Source organism: Rana temporaria, chromosome 7 (genome assembly GCF_905171775.1).
Source record: "Rana temporaria chromosome 7, aRanTem1.1, whole genome shotgun sequence".
Lineage (NCBI taxonomy): Eukaryota > Metazoa > Chordata > Amphibia > Anura > Ranidae > Rana > Rana temporaria.
This window is the reverse complement of record NC_053495.1, coordinates 20,508,901-20,531,716: the sequence shown is the minus strand read 5'-3', so window position 1 is coordinate 20,531,716 and position 22,816 is coordinate 20,508,901. Positions and strand designations below refer to the sequence as shown.

Here is a 22,816-nt window from a genome sequence, read left to right as displayed (position 1 = left end):
TCTATGGAACACGTTCTGTAGTGCAAATATGCAAAATGCAAAAAGCACAAAAAATGCCTAGGTGTGAATCCAGCTGAACACCTTATTCCACATATTTTCTGTGTCTCCCACATGGCTTCTCGCAAACTGCAAACGAGACTTCTTATGGTTTTCTTTCACCAATGGCTTTCTTCTTGCCACTCTTCCCTAAAGGCCAGATTTGTGGAGTGCATGATTGAAGCCTCATACACACGCTCGGTTTTCTCGGCAAGAACCAGCAAGAAAACTGCTGGCAGAGCAGCTCGAGTAAACCGAGCGTTTCTCGATGGGAAATCTGGCCAGAATCTCAACGAGAAAAATAGAGATCCTGCTCTCTATTTTCTCATCGAGATTCTTGTCGGCCTGATTCCCGACGAGAAACCCGAGAGTGTGTATACTTACCTGCCGCCGTGGAAACCCGCGCATGCTCGAAATGACTTTGACGCATGCGCGGTAGCTTCCACGTCATAGGTAGGGTGAAGCAAGATGGCGGCGACGGCATCGAATGTGACGAGCGCATGTGATGTCACCAAGTTCTTACCTTTCAAAAGAACTGCGGTTCTTTTGAAAGGACTGTGTGTACACTCGGGCGGCAAGAGATTCTTGCCAAGAATCTCTTTAGGAAAAACAACGAGGCTTAGTTGTCCTGTGGACAGATTCTCCCACCTGAGCTGTGGATCTTTGCAGCTCCTCCAGAGTTACCTCTTTGCTGCTTCTCTGATTAATGCTCTCCTTGCCTGGTCTGTTCGTTTAGGTGGACCGCCGTGTCTTGATAGGTTTGCAGTTGTACTATACTCTTTCCATTTTCGGATGATGGATTGAACAGAGCTCTGTGTGATGTTCAAAGCTTAGGATATTTTTTTATAACCTAACCCTGCATTAAACTTTTTCACAACTTTATCCCTGACCTTTAGCATAAGGGCACTTACCTGTCCAGGGATCCAGCGATGTCCTCACCTGAGCTCAGGGCCGTCTTTAATATGGTTTGGGCCCAGGGCAAACATTTTTTGGGGCCCCCCTCCAGCTTAGTTTGGGCCTGGCTGGTTCACATGCATGTTTTGGCGGTCCTCATTTGTGCAGGTACAGCAGCCCATTGATTAGAATGGGCTGCCATGCCTTTGTTTCCTGCAGAAAAAAGGTGCATTCAGCATTTTAAAAATACAGTTGCCTTGAAATCCATTCTGCTTTTGCACCATGCTACTTACCTGCAGTTCTTGCACACACAAACGCACTGTGTTTTTAAAAGCGTGACCTAAACATCTAAAAATGCAGCAAGTTTGACAGTGCGGGAACTGCAGATAAGTCACAGCAGACAGCAGAATGGACAGACAGTGCTGTATTTCAGTGCTTGATGGGCATAGGTGTGCCGTGTGCGCAGCCTATTACATGAGGCATGCACTTTTCTTTGCAGGAAACGAAGGCATGGCGGCCCATTCAAATGAATGGGCTGCTGTGCCTGCGCAAATGTGGGCCGCCAAAACACATACATGTGAACCAGCCAGGCCCAAAATAAGCCCATCAAGCAGTTAAATACAGACAGTAATGTCATCTGCTCTGAGGCTTTACTCAGCCTGGACTGCAGGTCTGGTCTGTTATTTAAAAAGTTCCTCTATTTTACACATGGCATGGCATGGGGGTCCCATGGTGCTAAAGCAGAATGGACAGACGGTGCTGTGACCCCCATGCCATGCCATGTGTAAAATAGAGGAACTTTTTAAAACACTGACCAGACCTGCAGTGAATCATCAAATATTATAAAGACTTTGGGCACACTCTACAGAAAACTTCAATTTACAATATAGATTAGCAAACAGTGACATACCTTGAGGAGCAGGACATGAAGAAGTCAGCCTCAGGAAGAGCAAACTGGGGATGTTATAAAATCACATTCTAATTCACTTTTATATGCAAGCAGCACCCAGTGGCAGGAAGGGAGAAGCGCACGTCTAAAGGGAAGCCAGGGGTGCTGTACATTTTAAAACACTGGGAAGGGAAGCAGTACTGTCACTGGCTGCGTGCCGCTGATGATTTTCAGCCTGATTTGTGGGCAGCACAGGGGCTTAACGGGAGGCAGGGCCGCCATCAGGAATTATGGGGCCACTTACACAGCTTCAGGCATGGGCCCCCTGGAGCAAAGAACCGGGGGGGGGGGGTGCTGCCGCCTAAAATTAATAAAGCAGGGGGGGGGCTGCCGCAAATTTAGAAGCGGGGGGCCATTTACAAAAAAAGAAATAAAGAAAGAAATAAAGAAAAATATATATAAAAAAGGGGTGTAGCCATCCGGGGCCCTGGGCCCTTTAATAAAAAGAAAAAAGAAATAAAAAATATATATAAAAAATATATTTTAAAAAGGGGGTTGCCATCTGGGGCCCTGGGGACCTCTGGGCCCTTTAATATTTTTTTTTTAATAAAAATAAATTACAAAAAAAAGGGGGTTGCCATCCGGGACCTCTGGGCCCTTTAATAAAAAATATATATAAAGAAACATTTATAAAAAAAAAGGGGGGGTTGCCATCCAGGGCCCTGGGGACCTCTGGGCCCTTAAATAAAAAATTAATAAAAAAATATATAAACAAAAATAAAAAAATAAACATTTATAAAAAAAATAAAGGGTGTTTGCCACATGGGGCCCTGGGGAACTCTGAGCCCTTTAATAAAAAAAAAGAATATATATATATATATATATATATATATATATATATATATATATATATATATATATATATATATATATATATATATATATAAAAAGAAAAAAAAGAAATAAAATATATAAAAAAAATGTTTTTTATAAAAAATAAGGGGGGTTGCCATCCGGGGCCCTGGGGACCCCTGGGTCCTATAATAATAATAATAATAATAAACATTTATATATATATATATATATATATATATATATATATATATATTTATATATTTATATATATATATAAATAAAAAGATTTCTTTTATAAAAAAGGGGGGTTGTCATCCGGGGCCCTGGGGAACTATGGGCCCCTGGGGACCCCCAGACCTCTAAAAAAAAATTGGCCCTTTAATAAAAAATAAAATAAAAATATATTAAAAAATTGTCCGTTTAATAAAAATATATAATTTTTTTTTTTTAATTTAAAAATAAATAAAAAAAGGGGGGGTTGCCATCTGGGGCCCTCCGGGCCCCTGGGGGCCTCCGGACCCCTAAAAAAAAAAAAAAAAAAAAAAAAAATTTTTTTTTTTTTTTTTTCAAAGGGGGTTGCTTTGGGCCCCCAACAGTGACAGGGCCCAGGGCACCTGCCCCATTTGCCCTGCGGTAAAGACGGCCCTGCCTGAGCTCATTCGTTAATCGGCTTCTGGTGCAGGAGCCGGCATCTGAAAAAAGGGAAACAGGAAGTCAGGTTGCGCCTTGTAAATAGTCCCCTAGTTTTTTGGGACCTGTGATGTGTCCCAGAAGACTGCAGGGGAGGGGGGGAAACCTCTGGCTCAGTTTGCCATGGTGATCTGAGCTGGAGGTGGGATCGGGTATCTGTCAAAACCAGGTACACCCCCCCCAAAAAAAAAAAAAGTGTCAGGCCTCGTACACACGACCGAGTTTCTCGGCAAAAAACAGCAAGAAACTGGGAGATATTTTTTTGCCGAGGAAACCGGTCGTGTGTACATTTTCATCGAGGAAACTGTCGAGAAACTCGACGAGCCAAAAAGAGAGCATGTTCTCTATTTCCTTGATGGGAATAGAGAAAATTGGCTTGTCAAGTTCCTCGACAGCCTAACAAAGAACTCGACGAGGAAAACTATGTGTTTCGCCTGTCGAGTGTGTACGAGGCTTCAATTGTGGCAGTGGAGGATGCAAACAATTGGAACTTCCCCCTTTAGGTGGAGTTCCACTGTAACAACAACAACAAAATTGGTGGAGGTCGTCTAGGGGTTGTCAAAAGGACTGGAGGGGGAAGGATGGGGGCCGAATGTCAAAACCAGGTACCCACTCCCCCCTCCCAAATGTGGCAGTGGAGGGGAGGAGGGTACAAACAATCTCAATTTCCCCTTTTGGGTGGAGCATCCACTGTTAGGACTTGCAAGATCCACCACCAAAATTGATGGAGGTCGTCTGGGGTTTCCAAAGGGCAATTGAATAGTTTAAGCAAAGGGAGATGTGGTGAGATAAAACTCACAAAGTATCAGATTCCCAGACAGACAGAATGTGCACCAAGATTGGGTTGAGAGGTTTGGGGGGTAAGGGAGGATGGATTTTGATAAGGCAGGAAAGGGACATTGGGTGGACATCTATACCTAGAGGAATCCATAATGGGGGTTAAGACACAGAAGGTATTTGGATTAGTGGTGCCATTTGGGCAACTTTATATTAATGAGTAACGTTAGGTACTCCCAGCCTTCCTTTAGGTTTGGGTTTGTAAAGAGTGTTCCTATTATGACAGAGTTTAATAAAGCCTAAAGTTTCAATTTCTGTTACTGAAGGGATCAAAGTATATGGGAGGGAATTGTAATGGGTAGTGTGTGGAAGGTATCTGCTTTTGCTTACACAATATGCCTTCTTTTCTGTGCCTTTTTTCTCTTTCTTTCTCCTCTTACTATAATGTTCTTTATCTCTTTAATTACAGGAGTTTGCTGGATATGGACACATTTTCCAAGTCTGACCCAGGTTAGTGCTAATAGTGTAATTTACCATGTGAACTATCCTTGGATCTGCTTTGCAGTAAATGTTGCTGTTAACCAAAATACAGTGGAACCTCGAATTACGAGTATAATCTGTTCCAGGAGAATGCTCGTAATCCAAAGTACTCGCATATCAAAGCGAGTTTCCCTATTGAAGTCAATGGAAACGAAAATAATTTGTTTCCGCATTGACTTCAATGGCATGCAATACCGCAGGGCCACCAGGCTTCCACAGTGCCCCCAACTTTCAAAAGTGCCCCACAGCGCAGTCTTTTGCATTAGAGCATGCACTAGACATGTGCAATTTTTTTTCCTAATTAGTTTTTCGCTGAAATTTGACAAATTCGTTAGTTCGGAAATATTCAAGTTAACGAAAGCCCGTCTGACAAATATTTGTTAGACGGGCTTTCGTTAATTAGAATATTTCCGAACTAATTTGTAAAATTTCAGCGAAAAACTAATTAGGAAAAAAAAAATTGAACATGTCTAGTGCATGCTGTAATGCAATGGGCTGCACTGTGGGGTACTTTTGAAAGTTGGGGGCACTGTGGAAGGCTGGTTGCTCTGCAGCAAGCTACCTAGATTGCCTAGAGAAGTGGTTCTCAATCGTATTGAAATTAGGGCCTGAAAAATGCTTAAAAAAAAAAAAAGAAAGAAAGAAATTTATACTCACACAATATAAGTATGGAAATATAAAATATGTTCTGAAATGCTGGAAGGCTCTGGATGGGGTTGGGTGTCACTTCGGGGTGGTGGTAGCCTTGTTGAGGATTTAGTTAGGGGACTCAGCAGCAGACGGTGTTGGGGGCCTTGTAGGGGATGAGGTTTCTAGGGCCAACTGTGGAAGTTGAGGTCTCTGGAGGAGGTGGTGGGTTTTGCATGAGCACTGTGCGAGACTTGAGGGCACTGCAGGGACTCAGGTGCTTTGAGGGAGGTCGCGGAGCACTGTGTGGGGATGGGAGTTCTGGAGGGGGTTAAGGGACTCAGTGGTGGTACCATTGTTGAGGATTTGGTTAGGGGACTCGGCAGCAGACATTGTGGTGGGGGCCTTGTAGGGGATGAGGTTTCTAGAGGCAACTCTCTGGAGGCGGTTGTGGGTTTTGCATAGGAACTGTGGGAGTTTTGAGGGCACTGCAGGGACTCAGGTGCTTTGAGCGAGGTTGGGGAGCACTGTGGGGCACTTTTGAAAGTTTGGGGCACTATGGAGGGCTGATGGCTGCAGAGCATTGCAGGGGGCTGGAGAACACTGTGGGGGCTAAGGGCTCCCAGGTGGGCCCTGGAAGGACTGTAGGAGGTTAGAGGATCTGCAGCTGGATGGAGGCTGGGGAGTATGATGACAATGGCCCGATAGAGGCGCACAGCCTGTTGGTTGCGAACCACTGGCCTAGAGTTTGGCTTCAACCCTTCTCTACTCCATCCAAAACTAAGCAATGGCAAAAATTTTGGCCGACTTTAGGTTTTCCAGGTGTTCTTGGCCTTCTTGTGACATTTTCCTTTTCTCTTGCAGTGGTGGTCTTGTACTTACAAGGGATCGGCAACAAAGAATGGACAGAAGTAAGTAAATATATCCAATTGCTTTTCTCAAAATGTGATTTAATGCTGGGGAAAGAACATCTTGTACGACCGGTCACTGATCCACTTTAACTCGCTTTGGGCACATGCTGAAATTTCATCACGTAACTTTGCTTATAAACTGTCAGCCATGTGTGAAGCACTTTACAAGATTACACAGGGTACCGGAGCAGAGCAATACGGAGGGAGATTGCACTTATTGGTTTATGTGTCCCTTTCATGGGATATAGATGAAAATAGATACTGTTTATAGTACGTGCCTTGCATCATGTATATCTATGATCAGCAGCATTGCAATCCAATCCTGAATAAAAGCTACAGTTTTTTTACTTCTCATGTAATTAGTATGAACATTTAAAGAGAACCAGTCCTGATTTTTGGGTTTATGCAACAATTACACTATTTGCTGCTCAAGGTAATGTAACCGCAGCCTATAAGGTTCTCATCCGCTGGTATTGGTCATTCAAACCCATCATACAATGATAGATGCTTCCGGGGATGTGGACAACATGGAGACGAGATTCACATTTGGTGGTCTTGCCTACGATTGGTGGGATTCTGGTCTAGGGTCTATGGCCTCCTTTCAACCCTTTTTCATGTACCCTTCCACAAAGACGTCCGACGTGCACTTCTCCACTGTCCCCTCCTTGGCCTCTACTCATACCAACAAAAGCTGGCCACCTACCTCTTTATTGCTGCAAAACACGCTTTTGCTAGAGCTTGGTGGAAGCCCTTGGTTGGTTTTGCAGAGGTGAAGAGCATTTTGACTAGATAATGAGAAGATGACCAGTGCTCATGCTAAGTTCCTTAAAGTGTGGAACCCATGATGGTCCTATGCTCTCCCCACTCTGCCCCAAACCAGCTTGGGTATTCGCGAACCGTTCTAATATACCACCCAACCCGCAGGCTCTTTTCTTGTCCAAGACTACACCTCCTTCTTTTCCATTCTTGTCTTGACTGTTTCTCCTTCCCTGGCCTAGTTCTACATCCCTTTTCTTCCCCCTTTTTTTCCTACCCTGTCGCTCCCCTATAACACCCCCCCCCTTTCTTTGGTTAGTCTCACCATGTATTGGACCTCCGAGTCCAGTTATTCATTCCCACTTCTGGCACTTATGCCGGATGCTTCTATTATTTGCTTTTACACTTTGAAAAAGTGTTTTGTTTTTGTATTTACGTGAAATGTGATGTTTGGTTCCCCTGTGCAGGACCATTTTGCCTTTCTTTTCTTCAGACCTGTATTTTGGTATTGTTTTACTCAATGTAACTGCTGGGATGCCGGCACCAGAATTTCTGAATTACATTAGTAATGGATTTAAACAAATGCAAAAAAGTAATACAAAATGCAAAATAATGAACCAAAATTTGGCCAAAATCTAATTCAAATTTAATTAAAAAAAACAATTATACCGTGTACACACCATCACTTTATGTGATGAAAAAAACACGACGTTTTTGAAACTTCAATTTTCAAAAACGACGTTGCCTCCACACCATCGTTTTTTCAAAATGCTCTAGCAAAGCAGGGTTACGTTCAGCACTCTTTTCCATTGAAGCTTGCTTCACAACTTGCTTCTGAGCATGCGCGGGTTTAAAAACATAGTTTTAAACTTCGTTTTAGCCTACACACGGTGATTTTTTGTGACACAAAAAACGAAGATTTGAAAAACGACACAAAAAATTGAAGCATACTTCAATTTTTTTTGGTCGTTTTTCACAAGACATAAAACAACGTTCACCCCCCCCCCCCCACACAGTCATTTAAATTGACGTTTTGAAAAACGTCGTTTTTTTGTTCATCACATAAAGTGATGGTGTGTACACGGCATTAGAATTTGAATTTGAAAACAAGAATAGAATAAAATATAATAGAAAATAAAGGAATATAATATACAATAATAAAATAGAGTAAAACAGAACATAATATAATATAAGAGAATGGAATAAAATAAAATAGAAAATAAAGGAATAGAATTTTTTTTAGTAAAACAGAACAAGATGGAATAAAATATCATGGAAAATAAGGAAATAGAATAGAAAAGAATAGAAAAAAATAAAATAGAAAAAACAATAAAATGAAATAGAAAGAATATAACCATCTTCTGAAATTCGAATTTCAAATAGAATAAATTCAAATGTCAATTCCAATTTAAATGTCGATTGGAATTTTTGGAGAATTCAAATCAAAGTCAAAAACAAATAAATTAAATGAAACAAATTCCAAAAATTAATTAAACGGTTTAATAAAACAAAATTATTTAAATAACGAATTGAAACAAAAAAAGTTTTTTTGTTCTGCACATGTCTAGTGAGGAGGTGTTATGTTGCCTCCTTACTTTCTGCTTTAACCCCTAAAAACCCACATCCCTGCATTGCATGCGGTTGCAGCACAGCCACATTCAGTTGATGGGGGGATCATTTTTGCTGCAATGCTATGCTATGCATGTCTACACCCCTATTTGCTGCCTTAGGGGGAGCAGTTGGAGGGAAGGGACAAGGGGGGGGGGGCAAAACACACAGCCCCCTCCCAAAGTGTAAATCTAGCCTTTTTATCAATTTTTATTACATTTTTCCTTCTGAACCGGACTGTAAATAGTCTTGGAGGATTCTGGATTTTTCGTAGAACAAGGAGCATCTGCAAAACGTGGAAAGTTGTGATGAAATGGCTTCTACCCAAACTTGGGGAGGGATTTGTCATGTGAAAGGTGCCAGGTCTTTTCACAAGTAATTACCCACTGAGAAGGATTGGGCACGGTCTGATGAACATCCCTCTGAAGGTGCCTGGCTGTCGGTTTTGCTTGACATCCCTTCAAGGAAGAAGACTTAAGAATTCAAATCTCTATTACAGAAAGAAAACATTTATTAAACACAACATTCAAGATTTTTTTCATTTCACAATAAAGTTTCGGGTACGTTTCTAGGATTCTGGAGCTGAAGAGGTTAAACTAAACTAAAAATGCACTTAGTAATTGAGGTGAAGCTGTGCCGACTTTAGGCGTCAATTTTAACCCTCTATATGCCAGAGTACGGCCCTGCAATGGTATGCATTTGCTCACGGTTGTGGGGCATTTGCAGCACAGCCCTATTAAAAAAAACCTTGAGGTCTTTTACCTTATGATAGGTGTAACGGAATGACCAGTGACAAACAGAGACTTTGGAAGAATGAGGGGTACTCCTGTACTGGCATCACCAAGGAGTCTTATGTCTAGGGTCACCTTATGTCCGATAGGGCCATAAGGTGACTGAGAAATTATATCCTAAATTACAGGACAGGGGACATTACTGATAGCTCATATTGCAGGAGATATTGCATAGTGTTGGTTTATTCTATGACTCATCTCTCTGTGTAGACTGTTGACATGCTAATTAAGTCTGGTCCAGGATCTCTCATTATGTATGCTAAATACTGTTTTGTGTGTGGAATGGAACTTGTCAAGCTGTATGCGGAGACAGAACGTCTGTCTAAGATGTGGATTGAGGAGAATTCATTGTGTGATGGTGTTTTGTTTGAATTCGGTTAATGAAGGGATGTGACTTCTCAGGTGCAGTGATTAGGTCATGATAATTATAGACCAGCGCCAAGAAGTCTGGAATGTTTAGCAATAAGCCATCTGAGGGTGTATTGAAGCCCCCCCAGGGTGTGATGGGTGGGTGGAGAGTTTGATTGTTCCTTTCATGCTTGAACTGTATATAAACTTGAGAGCCAACCATTAAAGTTGTCTTGCATTTGAAACCAGAACACAGAGCAAGTCTCGTTATTCTGGGAAATGGGATGTCTGATGTCTGTTGGATGGTTGGAGTGTTGGAGTGTCCGATAAGCTGTCGTAGTTGATGGAAGGTCGTAAACGGTGGTGACTGTTACAATACGTGAAAAACCTCCTGTGATGCAGCACCCCCCCCCCCCCAGAGCCCCTCTTTTACTTACCTGAACCCAGGGTTTAAAACAAAGGGGACAAGCACACCAGCTCCAGCCGCTGTCTCAGGTCCTGATTGTATAGGTTTATAGCAGCGCAGCCATTCGCTCTCGCTGCTGTCAATCAAATCCAATGACACGGGAGGGGGAGCGGGGCCGAGTCCTCCTGTCTATGTCAATGGACGCAGCAGCAGGAGCGCGCCCACATGAGTCCCTCCGAGGGAGAGCGGCTTTTCAACGGGGCACTCGAGAAGAGGAGGAGCCAGGAGCGCCGCTGAGGGACCCCAGAAGAGGAGGATTGGGGCCACTTTGTGCAAAACCAACTGCATAGAGGAGGTAATTATAACATATTTGTTATCTATTATTTTTATTTGTTTTTTAAAACAAAGCTTTACAGATCCTTTAAAGTGGAACTATAGGCAAGCATTTATTTTTTCATTTTGGATAGTGTAAGGGAGGGTTATAACCCCTGTAAGGTTTATCTTTGCCCTTATCGTCCCATTGGGGAGATTTGCCTTAAAGTGTTACTAAACCCATTAATATGAAAATAGTTTATTCCCCCCCCCCCCACAGTGCGCACAGCTTATAAAACGTGGCATGGGGCCCTCGGTCAGTGCCTGAAAGTCCCAATGGTCAGTTCGCCCCTGCTCCCAACATCAATCTCATCCCCCCAAGCTTGAATGAGAGGACAAAGCCTAGGGCAGCGGCCCCTCCTGCCCCCGCCCCCTTATCACGGCCTTGTATAGGTGGAAGGGATCTGTAGTCCAGAAGGGAAGAACTGGGCAGAGGTGAAAAAATAAGTCTCTGGCAGACCAACAGGTAATTTTCTGTACTTGCAGTGTTTATGGGAAGTAGTTCATTGCAGAGATGTGCGACATATGTTTTTTTTATCTTTTTTTATTTTACCCAGATAGAAACTTTAAGCAAAATCTAGTGTGTAACCCGGCACTATAGATTCCTGGAAATATAATGAGCTTTGCTCCCTGTGCAGTCTTTCAGTGTAATCCAGGGATCACAACATGGAAACTGGGGCACGTTTATTATGCAGGATATGTGAAAGATAAAATTCCTCCAGTTTCCACATCGAATGTCGCTACTCTGATGCAGTTTTATCCCGCTCTTGCAGAATTCATAAAAGTTTTTGCTGTGGCCGTATATACTGGGGTCAGCTATACCAGTTTAAAGCTGAACTCCAAATTTAGACTTGCACAGTTGTACCGGCTTCTCTCCTGGACTTAAAGTGGAGTTCCACCCTGAAATTTTTTTTTACTACAATAATAAAAAAATAAATAAAATGTTTTACTTACCCGAAATAGCTATTGCTATGCGGAAGTCCCGAATCTGCCTCTTCATCCTCCACGGTTGATTCTCTTCCTCGTCCTACACTCGGTTTCTTCTTGTGAATGGGGCGCGCTGCATTCTGGGAACTGTGTGTATCCCAGAAAGCAACCGGCCCGTTCAAAAAGCGCAGCGCTGCTCGCGCATGCGCAGTAGGAGACGGGCAGTGAAGCCACACGGCTTCACTGCCTGTTTCCCTTAATGTGGATGGTGGCGCCTGGAGCTGCCAGGATCGAGGATCGGCCTTGGCGGGGGGCCGACATCGCTGGTGACTAGGACAGGTAGGTGTCCTTATTAAAAGTCAGCAGCTACAGTGTTAGTAGCTGCTGACTTTAAAAAAAAATTTCGAGGCAGTTTGGATCTGCCAGCTGCCTTGATTGATGGAAGTCTCAGCGTCTCAGCGAGCTGCTAAGACGGCCTCTCCCTGCCCCTTCATGGCTCAGTGCTCCAATGAGTGCGGAGAAGTAGAGCAGAAGCAATGCTGACTGACAGTCAGCATCGCTCCGCTCAGGGAGGAGTGAGAACCGAGCCATCGGTGGTGCTCGGTGGCTTGGTTCTCAGTGCAGAGATGCCGGGGGACAGATGCAGCATCAGTCTGATGCTGCATCCACTGAGGTAAGTATGACTAGCCAAAAAAAAAAAAAAACATACTTCTTGTTTAAGTATGGTAAAGGAATGTATTCCGTAGACTTGTAAGTTTAAAGGAAAAGTGATTGTTATTTAAAAACAAAAAAAAAACAAAAAAAACTTTACAAACATGTTATACTTACCTCCTCTGTGCAAGGGTTTTGAACAGAGCGTCCCGATCCTCCTTTTCTGGGGTCCCCTGGTGGTGCTCCTGGCTCCTCCTCCTTATTGAGTAGCCCTACAGAAAAAGCTGCATTCCATGGGGGCACCCGTGTGGGCACGCTCCCGAGTCCTGCTGCTGCGTCCATTGACACAGACAGCAGGACTCGGCCCCACCCCCAGCTCCTGTGTCACTGGATTTGATTGACAGCAGCGGGAGCCAATGGCTAATGCTGCTATGAATCTATCCAATGAGGACCCAAAACAGCGGCTGGAGCAGCTGGGCTCATTCTCGTCCCTGGAAAGATTGAGTTCAGGTAAGTAAAGAATAGAATGCATTATGGTGAAAAACCTTGATACTTTACAACTCCTTTAAGTCAACTAAAAGGTGATATTATGGGTTTTGGGAAAATCCAGGCAACTGGTTCTTGTATTGCTTGTGGATGCCAGTATGCTCCCAGCTCTACCCACCCGCAGCTCAATATAAGGGCATCCTGCTTGTTGCTGGATTCCTATCCGGATATATACTGACTTTTATAGACACAGCAGGAGGTGTGGGACCCCCTTAGATTTCAATTACAAAGTAAATCCCTTTCTTATTTCTCTGCGGTGTTCAGATAGATTATGTTGTCCTCATAAGCTCTTCAAAAAAGGAAATAAGTTTCAGATGTATTTTCTATTATTTACCTTCATTTCCGTCTTCTTACCATCATCTTAATATTCATCCTAATAACTGTAAGGCACTGAAAACAAATCTTGATATATGTTATACTTTTTCTACGTCTACACTTAAGTGAACATGCACATAATCAACAAATGTCAACATATTGCAATTTGAAGACAAGTCTGTGCACACCAGCTAGTCCAGCCATTCTCAACCAGGCCCCCCCCCCCCCAATATGATGGTGCCAGTTTAGTTCTGGTGCACATCCAATGCCACAGTGCTATGACACCAATGATTTTTTTTAGTTGCGGGGGCATTCTGATCACCACTGTAAGGAGCACTCTTTTTCAATGCCCATCAATATAACGAGCATTCTCCCCATTAATCACCAATTTAAGGAACATTCTTCCCAATGATCACCAATGTAAGGAGCATTGTTCTCAATGATCACCAATGTAAGGAGCATTCTTCCCAATGATCCCCAATGTAAGTAGTATTCTACCCAATGATCCTCAATGTAGGAGTATTCTTCCCAGTGACCACCAATGTAAAGAGCATTCTCCCCATCAATCACCAATGTAAGGAGCATTCTTCCCAATGATCACCAATGTAAGGAACATTCTTCCCACTGATCACCAATGTAAAGAGTGTGCTCCCCATCAATCACCAGTGTAAGGAGCATTCTCCCCATTAATCACCAGTGTAAGGAGCATTATTCACAATGACTACCAATGCAAGGAGAATTCTTCGTAATGATCACCAATGTAAAGAGCATTCTCCCCATTAAGCACCAATGTAAGGAGCATTCTTCCCAGTGATCACCAATGTAAGGAGCATTGGGCCAGATTCACAAAAGAGATACGACGGCGTATCTCCTGATACGACGGCGTATCTCTGTGTTCCGGCCGTCCTAACTATGCGACTGATTCATAGAATCAGTTACGCATAGCTAGCCCTAAGATCCGACAGGTGTAATTGAATTACACTGTCGGATCTTAAGGATGCAATTCTAGGCCGGCCGCTAGGTGGCGAGGCCATTGCGGTCGGCGTAGAAGATGCAAATGAATAGTTACGGCGATTCCCGAACGTCCGCGCTGGCCGTCGATCTAACTTTACGTTGTTTCCGTCGAGTTACGCCGCGTAAAATTAGGGCTGAGCCCTAGTTGTCCTAAGCCATGTTAAGTATGGCCGTCGTTCCTGCGTCGAAATTTAAAAAACAACATCGTTTGCGAATGGCGCTGGAAGCCATTTACGTTAACGTCAAAACAAATGACCTCCGTGCGACGTCATTTAGCTCAATGCACGTCGGGTAATTTACCCGACAGAGCATGCGCAGTACGTTCAGGGCGGGAACGTGCCTAATTTAAATGGTGCCCGCCCCATTTGAATTGGGCGGGCTTGCACCGAGCGCATTTACGATACACCGCCGCAAGTTTACAGGTAAGAGTTCTGAGAATCAGGCACTTACGCTGTAAACCTGCGGCGGTGTAACGTAAATCACATACGTTACGTTGCCCAGGAGAAACGTAATTCTATGTGAATTTGGCCCATTGTTCCCAATGATCACCCAAGTAAGGAGCATTCTCCTATGGCTAGTTGATAACCTCCTATAGGAGTATTCTTCCCACCGACCACCAATGTAAGGAGCATTGTTCCTCCTGGCCACCAATATAAGGAGCACTGGGCCTGATCCTCAAAAGGGATACACCGTCGTATCCCTGTTTCTATCTATGGAACTGATCCACAGAATCAGTTTCACATAGATAGGCAGAAGATCCGACATGTGTAAGGGACTTACACTGTCGGATCTTAGGATGCAGTACCGCATCCACCGCTGGGGCATTTCTCGTCGAAATCCAGCGTTGGGTATGCAAATTAGCACTTACGGAGATCCACGAAGCTTTTACGCTTCATTTTTTCTCCGTAAGTATTAGTTTGCCGTCGCAAAATTAGGGCTGCTTTTACAAGGCCTAAACTGTTTACACCTTGTAAAAGTAGACCCTTCTACCCCGCGTCACTGTCATTTTTTTTTTTTAATTTTTTTTTTCCCGCCGCAACTCGTTTTTTTTTGTTTTCGCCCTTTGCTATTCTCAAAAACCCGGCGCAACGTAAAACCGCGCAAAGCACGTCGGGAAAATGACGTCGGGAGCATGCGCAGTACGTCCGGCGCGGGAGCGCGCCTAATTTAAATGGGACTCGCCCCATTAAATTAGGAACGCCTTGCGCCGGACGGATTTAAGTTACACCGCTCAAAATTTCTAGGTAAGTGCTTTGTGGATCGGGCACTTAGGTAGAGATTTTGCGGCGGTGTAACTTAAATCGGAATATTTAAGTTACACCCGCTCGTTGTGGATCAGGCCCACTGTTCCCGCTCACCACCAATGTAAGATGCAATTTTCCCACTGGCCACCAATGTAAGGAGCACACTTCCCACTGACCACCAATGACAGACATCAAAATCAGATTTTTTTTCATTTGTATCCAAAACCATAAGAAGTAAACAGTGATTATTAAGGGATGTTCCTTACTGAATGTTGAGTTTAGTCTGTAGCCATCATTGTTATGGATTTGTCAGCACTCCAGGAACTGTCTGGCAGTGCTGCAGATAACTGATTACTCAGAGACTTTTCTTTGCATTAAATGCCTTGATAACAGACTACCTTGGCCTAGCAGATAATATCTACTAATGAACTTGAGCACGAGGTGTATAAAGCAATAACATGCTAAATGAGTTCATCATCTACTGGGAAATTTCACTACGGTCACAACAGCCTGAAAAACTAAATTGATCTATTCATCGCCCTCTTTCCTATCTGGCCCTATTTAACTAATTATACTCTTACAGTATTTAATATTGCTTTCCAGGTTTATATAATATAGACATATTTTACAGCACTCTGAACTTTTTCACATGATTTCCTGCTGCCAAAAGAGCTTACACTCCAATGTCTACACCACACACACATTGGTACACTCTTTAGGGACATTTTGTTTAAAACTGAACTCTATGGGGTTGATTTACTAAAGGCAAATAGACTGTGCACGTTGCAAGTACAGTTGTTATGGGGCTTAGTAAATGAGATGAAGCCTCACTTTGCATAGAATACCAAATCACATGCAAGAAAAAAAAAACAGAGACCACCAGCAACCCCCCAGTGACAATATATATCCCAGCAGCAGCAACAATAGACCCTCCGCATGCCCCAACAACACTTGCCACTGCATACATCTGTGCTGGGGGTGCCACGTTTTGCTGGAAAAAAGCCTTGGATATTGTAAGGTCACCACTGTTTACGATCTTCCATTCCACCAACCCAAGACAGCTTATCCGACAGTCCGACAAGCCAGCAGACACGATCCATATCAATTCCCCAGAAATAACGAGACAAGCTCCGTTTCTGAGTCAAACTAATTAATACTTTTAATGGTACCTTAGCTTTCTTATATACAGTTACAAAGCATGCTACATGTTACAGGAACAAAGACCACACTCCACCCACCACATCACACAATGGGCTTCATACACATTCTTTTAGATAATGACATTCAGATGAGTTAATTATCCACCGACGTCCTGAATCCGACAATAAGCTATTCACCTGCATAAATACACATTCCTATGTCAGACGTTCTGTCTCTGACAATAAGCTATTCACACCTGATACACAATACACAGTCGTCTGACCTTTAGAGGGTGCTCAGTCACATTCACATCTATCATCAATAGACTTTTCACACAAAACAGTGTCTTAGCATCACACAATGGAATGTCTTTCAGAAGCCAGACTCGGTTACCACCTAAAAGTTGGACATCTGACCTTTACAGACTTAATTAGTACAATAGACACAAAACAGTATTAGCATCTCAACATAACATAACATAACATGCTTAACATAGACATGTTAAGCATTGAAGGAGGCATTCTATTGACCTGTTGTGGACGGAATTAACCAAACTGTAATATTCCAAGATATCCTGCAAAACATGAATTATCATTAATGTCCCATCTCATGTAATCGAGATATCAGTTCTCAGTCATCCTATGCCCAAAAGGGACTCCCGTCACAGATTATAGGGCTGTATGTTGTTATCATTAGCGCTCTGCAGGGATGGAGCATTGACTTGCTCACCATCCTCTACCATCTGCTCGGGTGTAGGCTGCCTCTTCTTTAACAAGAATCTCCCATTTTTTCTCAGCAAGTGGCCAGAGATTGCCGCCCGGCACACTTAATTTTTTTGGCTGGGATTCCCCCCCTTATGGGATTCCCTTTCTTGTTAGTACTGCAAACAGATTTAAACTGAAGACAGCTCGAACATTTGGAAGAAACGTAGTTATATCTGGCCGATGTCTCGCAGCACCTGCTCAGTCTTTGATTAGTCATTTGTTTTGGTAGTATGCATGTTAAGAGTATTTTTGCTTTTCCTTTTTGTATTACTTTGCCCAAATGACAGCTACATTACGTAAATATGATACGATATACTATATATATATATATATATATTATATATATATATATATGTATGTGTGTGTGTAATATATGTATATATTATATATATATATATATATATATATATATATATATATATCACTATTGAAAAAAGAAAACATGCAATAGATATTACAGATTTAGTAAAAAAAAATATTAATTCTTAAGTGCAGGATCAATTATGATTTATTTTTCTTAAAGCACAGTTCTGCGGGTAAAATGAACCCCCTTTTAACCCCTCCTGTCACCCGCTCCCCCTCTATCTGATCACTGGGTCGTCCAGCGCCAGCTCCTTTTCTGTTTACTTCCTGTAAGGGTTCTTCTTTCCATATGCTCACGTTACTCAAACAGCATATGTGAACACATGAAAGAAGAACCCTTTAAAGCGCTTGTATAACCCTTAAAAAAAAAAGACCTGCAAGGCAAAGGCATAATGAGCTAGTATGACTAGCATACTAGCTTATTATCAATTACTTACCTTAGATCGAATCCCCTGCAGCGGTCCTCGGACACGTCCTCCGTCGCCGCCATGATAGCCGGAGTGACTTCCGGGTATCGCTGCTCCGGCGTTGTGACTGGCTGGGAGCGGCGATAAAGTCACTCCCACGCTTGCGCGCCGAACGGCACGATCCCTGCGCATGCGCACATTTACGGCAGTTTCCGGCAGGCTCCCATTCAAAAGCTGCCGTGCTTAGTGCGCCTGCGCCCGCTTTTCTGCAAATATCTCCTTAACCATGTAGGTTAAGGAGATATTGCAAGCACCTACAGGTAAGCCTCAGGCCTCGTACACACAACCATTTTCCTCGACAGAATCCATCAAGAAACTTGGTGGCAGAGCTTTTTTGCCGAGGAAAACGGTCGTGTGTACGTTTTTTGTCGAGAAAACTGTTGTGGATCTCGACGAGAAAAAAGAGAAGAAGTTCTCTTTTTCCTCGTCGGGAGTTTCAATTTCCTCGTCGGGCTGGTTTACGACGAGAAACACGTTCGTGTGTATGTTTAGAAACACGCGCATGCTCAGAATAAAGTATGAGATGGGAGCGTGCCTTCGGTAAAAGTAGGGTTTGTAATGGAGATAGAACATTCGTCACGCTGTAACAGACTGAAAAAAATCGTCTCTCACCAAACTTTTACTTAACACGCAGTAACATGAGATTAGCAAAAGCAGCCCCAAGGGTGGCTCCAATGGAATGGAACTTCCCCTTTATAGTGCCGTTGTACGTGTTGTACGTCACCGCGTTTGAGAACGAGGAGACAGTGTGTACGCAAAGAAAGCTTGACAAGATTCTCGACAAGCCTAACAAGGAACTCGTCGAGGAAAACGATGTTTAATTTACGACAAGTTCCTCGGTCGTGTGTACGAGGCCTCAATGTAGGTTTACCTGTAGGTGCAAGTGGGCAGAGAGGGTATACAAACACTTTAAGGAATTCCCATTGGGCAGCCAGCAGAGGGGTTCTCTCAGGATCCAAAAGACTGGAGTGAAAGGAACCGGATGGCGAGGGCTAACATGTGATGCTGGATTAACAGTCCCCATAAATGGAAAACGGCATCAGCGAGGAACCTTGATGGGGGGGGGGGGGTTATAACTGGAGTATAACTGAAGCTACAAGCAATGTGATTGATACGGCGTTTATGTATACGTATGTTACATGCGTATCAAATTATTTTATGAAATAAGAACAGTGACAAGAACATGCAAGTGGAGCTGAATGGGCATGCACCCGAAACTGAAGAAATATTCCCTCTGCTCCGGCCAGCACATGATCATCAGAAAGGGGCACAGTTAATGGAAAAAATACACCCCCTAAGCTAGTAGGAGTGGCAGAGCGGGGGGGTGTAACTCGGAATTATTTTTTTTATTATTATTCCGAACTGGCTGTCTTTGAAATTGCCCCAGCCCCTGTTCAAATCCAATCAGGGGACAAAACCGGGGACAGACTTGGTCTGGGGACAGTGTCCTCAATCCGGGGACTGTCCCCCAGAAACCGGGGATATCTGGTCACCCTACTGTAAATGGCATGGGTTCTACAACCAGCTTTTACAGGTGTCATGTGCATAGGCTGCTATGGATATTGGTCTGTGCATCGTAGTACTGGAATAAATCCACAGGAACACAGTGCAAAGTAAAGAAAGCAATAGAGGAGTGGGAGACATAAGACCTAGTAAACAGACAGACGGAAGGTTGGAGGACTAAACACGGCGCAGCCGGGATTACAGATAAAAAGGGGGGCACGTTAATCTCAGTTCTGCCACAGAATGCAACGCAGATGGCCGAGATGGCAGTACTTAAAAGTGATGATTTTATGAAAAGCTGGAAGAGTGCCCATTGCAATAAACATAACCGCGAGGGAGAGAACAATAAACTGCATTGTTTTCCTTAAAGCAGGCAATGAAGAGTCGCCAGAGCGGACTCTGGTCCCGTAGTAATCAGGATTGACCAACAACAACGGCATCGATCGCATGTACAAAACTGTCACAATGCCAGCGGCATAGATACAGCTGATCGCAATATGGCTTGTATTGTTTTCAATATGAGTCACCAACCAGCTACTTAAATATTAATACACAAATCAAGGCTTCATAGGGAAAAAAGATCAGTAAACTTACTAAAAGGAGAACTAAAAACAGGAAGTTAACGAAATACATGAACTATTTTAACTGTCAAAAGATCGGCAAATCTGATCATCCCCTCATTGGATCGACTTGTCCTTGTGTGACATGGAAGAGAAAAAGTTGCGCTGTTTGATTGGACAGGCGATCGCCTAGGACCTGTCACGTGTCCTAGGCGATCGCCTACAGGGTGGGGCTGCCAAAAGGCGATTAAGCTTAATCGCCTTTGCAGCCCCTCAGCGGAAGGAGGAAGTGGGACAGGAAGTCCCCTTCTCCTGAAGCCCCCACTCCCCCCCCAAAAAAATGACATGCCAAATGTGGCATGTAAGGGGGTGAGGAGTGGGTTAAGAGGAAGTTCCATTTTTAGGTGGAACTCCTCTTTAAGACCCGGACCTTTAGGCAGCTAAAGGACCGGCCAGTTTTTGCGATTCGGCACTGCGTCGCTATATCTGACAATTGCGCGGTCGTGCGATGTGGCTCCCAAACAAAATTGGCGTCCTTTTTTTCCCACAAATAGAGCTTTCTTTTGGTGGTATTTGATCACCTCTGCGTTTTTTATTTTTTGCGCTATAAACAAAAATAGAGCGACAATTTTGAAAAAAAATGCAATATTACTTTTTGCTATAATAAATATCCCCCAAAAATATAAAAAAAAAATCCTCAGTTTAGGCCGATACGTATTCTTCTACCTATTTTTGGTATAAAAAAAATCGCAATAAGCGTTTATCGGTTTGTTTGCACAAAATTTATAGCATTTACAAAATAGGGGATAGTTTTATTGCATTTTTATAAAAAAAATATGTTTTACTACTAATGGCGGGGATCAGTGATTTTGTTCGTGACTGCGACATTATGGCGGACACTTCGGACAATTTTGACACATTTTTGGGACCATTGTCATGTTCACAGCAAAAAATGCATTTAAAATGCATTGTTTACTGTGAAAATGACAATTGCAGTTTGGGAGTTAACCACAAGGGGGCGCTGATGGGGCTATGTGTGACCTCATGTCTGTTTCTAACTGTAGGGGGGTGTGGCTGTAGGTTTGACGTCATCGATTGTGATTCCCTATATATGGGAACACACGGTCGATCACTGCGCCACAGTGAAGAACAGCTCTCCCCGTTCTTCAGCTCCGGGGACCGATCGCTGGACTCTGCCTCATCTATGCCCACAATTACCGCCTGCCATTTCCACCTGCCAGTGCCACCTGCAGTGCCCACCAGTGCCACATATCAATGCCCATGAGTGCCACCTTTCAATGCCCACCAGTGGTGCCAACCAGTGCCTCATCAGTGCCACCTAGCAGTGCTGCCTATCAGTGCCCATCATTGCCATCCATTAGTGCCCATCACTGCCACCCATTAGTGCCCATCACTGCCACCTATCAGTGCCCATCACTGCCAGCTATCAGTGCCACTTATTAGTGCCACTTCAGAGTGCCCACCAGTGCCACCTATCAATGCCCTTCAGTGCCACCCATCAGTGCCACCTCCCAGTGTCACCTCTGAGTGCCCACCAGTGCCACCTATCAGTGCCCACCAGTGCTGCCTATCAGTGCCCACCCTTGCTGCCTTATCGGTGCCCATCAGTGCAGCATATCGTTGCCCATCAGTGCAGCCTATCGGTGCCCATCAGTGCAGCCTCATCAGCGTACATCAGTGAAGGAGAAAAATTACCTGTTTGCAAAATTTTATAACAAAATATAAAAAAAATATTAAAAAATAAATAAAATATTTTGTATGTTTTTAATTTATTTTTAACAAAAATAAAAACCACAGAGGTGATCAAATACTACCAAAAGAAAGCTCTATTTGTGGGGAAAAAAATTATAAAAATTTAATTTGGGTACAGTCATTCAAAGAGTTAGAGCGCTGAAAGATGATAATTGGTCTGGGCAGGAAGGGGGATTAAGTGCCCAGTAAGCCCGAGTCTGGCTCGGGGTGGAATTTCAGAACCAAAAGCGGTAACCCCGAGCCAGACTCGGGATCGCCTCGCAGCATCCACAGGCAGGGAATTACTTACCTTGTCCCTGGATCTTGCGATGCCTCTTCGCTGTGTGATCGAGCGGTGTCCTCGCTCGATTCACACAGTGCCGCCGAGCTCCGTTCCCTGTGACGTTACGACGCACGGGGGCGGAGATCGATGCCAAATTAAAAAAAAGTAAATAAACACATTACACATTGTAAAAAATACACACCCCCTTTGTCTCTAGTGTCAGGTCATGCCGAGAGATGTCTGTAGAGAGGGTAATAGGCCTCGTACACACGACCGAGGAACTTGTCGTAAATGAAACATTGTTTTCCTCGATGAGTTCCTTGTTAGGCTTGTCGAGAATCTTGACAAGCTTTCTTTGCATACACACTGTCAAGACAAAATCTCGTCGTTCTCAAACGCGCTGACGTAAAACACGTACAACGGCACCCTGGCGCCACCCTTCTGAGCATGTGCGGGTTTCTAAGCATACACACAAACGTGTTTCTCGTTGAAAACCAGCCTGACGAGAAACCCGACGAGGAAATTGAGACCCCCGACGAGGAAAGAGAGAACTTGTTCTCTTTTTTTCTCATCGAGATCCACGACAGTTTTCTCAACGAAAAACATACACACGACCGTTTTCCTCGGCAAAAAAGCTCTGCCACCAAGTTTCTTGATGGATTCTGTCGAGGAAAACGGTCGTGTGTACGAGGCCATAGAGTTTAATTACTGTCATGTCTAGTGGGTGTTCTGCTCTGTCGGCAGCCTCTCCTCAAGTGTAATCTAGCACGGATTTTCTTAACACTTA

The 22,816-nt window shown here is 43.6% G+C and overlaps 1 protein-coding gene across 2 annotated transcripts in view; it reads left to right on the top strand.

Moving 5' to 3' along the window:
- CPNE9 (copine family member 9) overlaps positions 1-22,816 on the top strand; it is a 350,416-nt gene that overhangs the window by 66,362 nt on the left and 261,238 nt on the right. For both annotated transcript variants that reach the window (XM_040359035.1, XM_040359034.1), the window contains exons 3-4: positions 4,611-4,651; positions 6,173-6,219. In XM_040359035.1, coding sequence (XP_040214969.1) covers positions 4,611-4,651; positions 6,173-6,219 — 88 coding nt within the window. The remainder of the gene's footprint in view (positions 1-4,610; positions 4,652-6,172; positions 6,220-22,816) is intronic.